This window comes from Lathyrus oleraceus, chromosome 7 (assembly GCF_024323335.1).
Source record: "Lathyrus oleraceus cultivar Zhongwan6 chromosome 7, CAAS_Psat_ZW6_1.0, whole genome shotgun sequence".
Taxonomy (NCBI): Eukaryota; Viridiplantae; Streptophyta; class Magnoliopsida; order Fabales; family Fabaceae; genus Lathyrus; species Lathyrus oleraceus.
The window spans coordinates 308102844-308105762 of record NC_066585.1 but is presented as its reverse complement, the minus strand read 5'-3'; the positions used below and the strand labels follow the sequence as shown (position 1 = coordinate 308105762).

The window sequence follows — 2919 nt, the reverse complement described above, 5'->3', positions numbered from 1 at the left end:
TATACAAAGTAAAATACTTCTAACTCAAAAAAAAAATATAATGCACCGTGACTTTTAATTTTAAAGTGTCATTTTAAACTACTTCTAAATTTGTTTTTTAAACTATCACTTTAAAAATAACGTTTTTTAAATATTGTACAATTTATATGATTTAATTTGTATCCTTTTATATTATTTTTGACTTTATTATTATTATTAACTATTTTTAAGATTTTAAATATGCCCATTTATTAGTATTGCATTTTCCAAAAGCAAAACCTTTAGTATTCCTTTTTAGATTTTAGGTTTTAGAGAACTTCCTTCATCCTTCATATTACGTATTTTCAGTCTTTGTTCTCTATTCCGAAGAAAAAAAACTTTAACTCTTTCTTTCAGATTCAACAATTTTTTTCAATAGAGGTAAATATTATTATTCTCATCATCTGATTGTTTTAGTAGCTTTGTCATTTTTTACTGTGTTTTGAATATGTTGAATATGTTCTTCATGTATATAATGAACTATAACTCTGTTATGAGGATTTTATTTATTTTCTTTGTTTTGTATATGTTCTTTCTGAATCTATTTTTCTTGGTTTGAACTAAATATATAACTCTGTTATGAGAATTTTTTTATTATGTTCTATTTAAAAATTTTAATGATTTTTTTAATGGAACTTGTGGTTTTATTTATTTTTCTATTGTAGATATGTCATACAGTACCTCACTTGAATCATTGGGAGATTCACAATCACCACCAAAAGATGGAGAAAAGTGTTTAAATGTATTGAATCCTATCATTGATTTAAATGCAAATACTAATGAAGAACCACTAACAAATGAATCAACACCGGCAAATGAAGTTGTGAATGAAGAAAATGTTGAGAGCAGTGATATTGTTATTCAAAAGTCCAAGAGGAAGAAAACTTCTCTAGTTTGGGATCACTTCAAAAAAGTGGAATTAAAGAATGGAAAAAAATGGCAATGTATACACTGTCAAAACAATTATTTTGTTGTTGCTAGTGGATCAACCAGTCATTTGATGAGGCATTTAAAACAAACATGTCATGTTTACAAGAAGCTAGTAGCACAAAAAAAAAATTAAACTTTCAGCCAGCAAAAAGCAAGATTGATGAGAAGCTTTCTGGACCACTACTAATGAATTCAGGAGGTAAATATGACCATGAAAGACAACGAGAAGCCACCGCACATTGGATTATGATGCATGAACATGCATTTAGTATTGTTGATGAAGAAGGTTTTCATTTTATGATGAAGTGTTCTAATATTTCATATGAGAAAATTAGTCGGAAGATATTGAAGAATGATTGTATTGCTGTTTATGAAGCTGAAAGAAAAAAGTTGAAGTCTACTTTAAGGACAGTAAATAAGATTTGTTTGACCACTGATTTACGGAAGTCACAAAATCAGAAGATAGAATACATGGTGTTAACTGGCCATTTCATTGATGCTGACTGGGTTTTGCAGAAACACATTCTTAGTTTTGTTCATGTTCCTCCTCCTCGGCGTGGTGTTGATATTGCTGATGCTATCTTCAAGTGTCTTAAAGATTGGGGTATTGAAAATAAAATATTTAATGTGTCAGTGGATAATGCACATTACAACGATAGATGTTTGAAAGAGTTAAAAGTTTTGATTTTAAGGCACCGGAAATTAGTGTTAGATGGAAAGTTATTTCATGTGCGTTGTTGTGCGCATATACAAAATTTGCTTGTTCAAGATGGTATTGGGAAAATAGCAAAAATAGTTGAAGACGTGCGTGAAAGTGTGAAGTTCATCAATCAGTCTGAAGCAAGGTTGCAAACATTCTCACAAATAGTTCAACAACTAAAGCTTGGTGGTAAAAAATTAATTCTTGATTGCCCTACTCGTTGGAACTCCACCTATCAAATGTTGTCAGTTGCAATGCATTTCAAAGAAGTATTCCCTCGTTTTCAAGATTGAGAACCAAGCTATACAACTCTTCCAGATGATGATGATTGGGAAAAGGTTGAAAAAGTTTCCAAGTTGCTAGAGGTATTTAATGTTGTTACAAATATTATTTCAGGTAGTGAATATCCAACTGCTAACTTATATCTTGCTGAGGTATTTCGAATCAAACTAGTTTTAGATCAAGCTATCCAAGATGAATTTGATTTTATGAAAGAAATGGCAAAAGCGATGAAGGGAAAATTTGATAAATATTGGAGCCAATGTAATCTTGTTATGTCGCTTGCTTCTGTTTTGGACCCTAGGATCAAAATGATGGGTGTTAACATGTGTTTTCCCTTAATTTATCCGGAAGTTGAAGCTAGAAAAAATATAGAAAATATGCATATCGCGCTTGATGATATGTACAAAGAGTATGCTGATATACTTAGTGAGCATAGTGAAGAAGGATCTAGTAGAAGTGGTGTTGATCAAAATGGGCTTATTTTGGAGTCACAAAAATCCTCAGGGTGGTCATTGTTAATGAATTATGTCGAAGAACAACAAGCAATTCCTGCTGTAAAATCTGAAATTGAAGAGTATTTGAATGAGTCAACTTACAAACCTAAAGATAACGGCCATATGTCATTTTGTGCCTTGGAATGGTGGAAATTGAATTGTGGAAAATATAGAGTGTTGTCTCATATGGCAGCAGATGTTCTTGCCATTCCAATATCTATTGTGGCTTCGGAGTCAACCTTTAGCGCTGGAGGGAGAGTTATCGATTCATTTCGAGCTTCTTTAAGTTCATCTACTGTCGAAGCTTTAGTTTGTGGTGGTGATTGGCTTCGAATATTGCATGGAATTAGGAACAAACCTAAGGTAATATGCTCTCTTTTGATTATTAAGTATAATATAAACTTTTAAAAATAGCATTGATAATTTTTAAAACTAAATTCTTCTTTTTATTAATAGGTGGAGCAAGTGCAAACAGAAATTACATTACTCCCCTGA

At 31.3% G+C, this 2919-nt stretch overlaps 1 protein-coding gene across 1 annotated transcript; it reads left to right on the top strand.

The window, feature by feature from the left end:
• The first annotated feature begins 685 nt into the window (after positions 1 to 685).
• On the top strand, positions 686 to 2919 carry LOC127103569 (zinc finger BED domain-containing protein RICESLEEPER 2-like). Its single transcript, XM_051040820.1, has 4 exons — positions 686 to 910; positions 1000 to 1927; positions 2045 to 2787; positions 2881 to 2919. Exons 1-4 carry the CDS (start codon positions 686 to 688, stop codon positions 2917 to 2919), a joined length of 1935 nt encoding a protein of 644 aa, XP_050896777.1.

Bases quoted from the DNA above. Each gene is read 5' to 3' on its own strand.
- LOC127103569 (XM_051040820.1), top strand. From the start codon at position 686: ATGTCATACAGTACCTCACTTGAATCATTGGGAGATTCACAATCACCA. The intron at 1,928-2,044 runs GTTTTCAAGATT...ATATTATTTCAG, and splicing joins TTTCAAAGAAGTATTCCCTC to GTAGTGAATATCCAACTGCT. The intron at 2,788-2,880 runs GTAATATGCTCT...TTTTATTAATAG, and splicing joins GAATTAGGAACAAACCTAAG to GTGGAGCAAGTGCAAACAGA.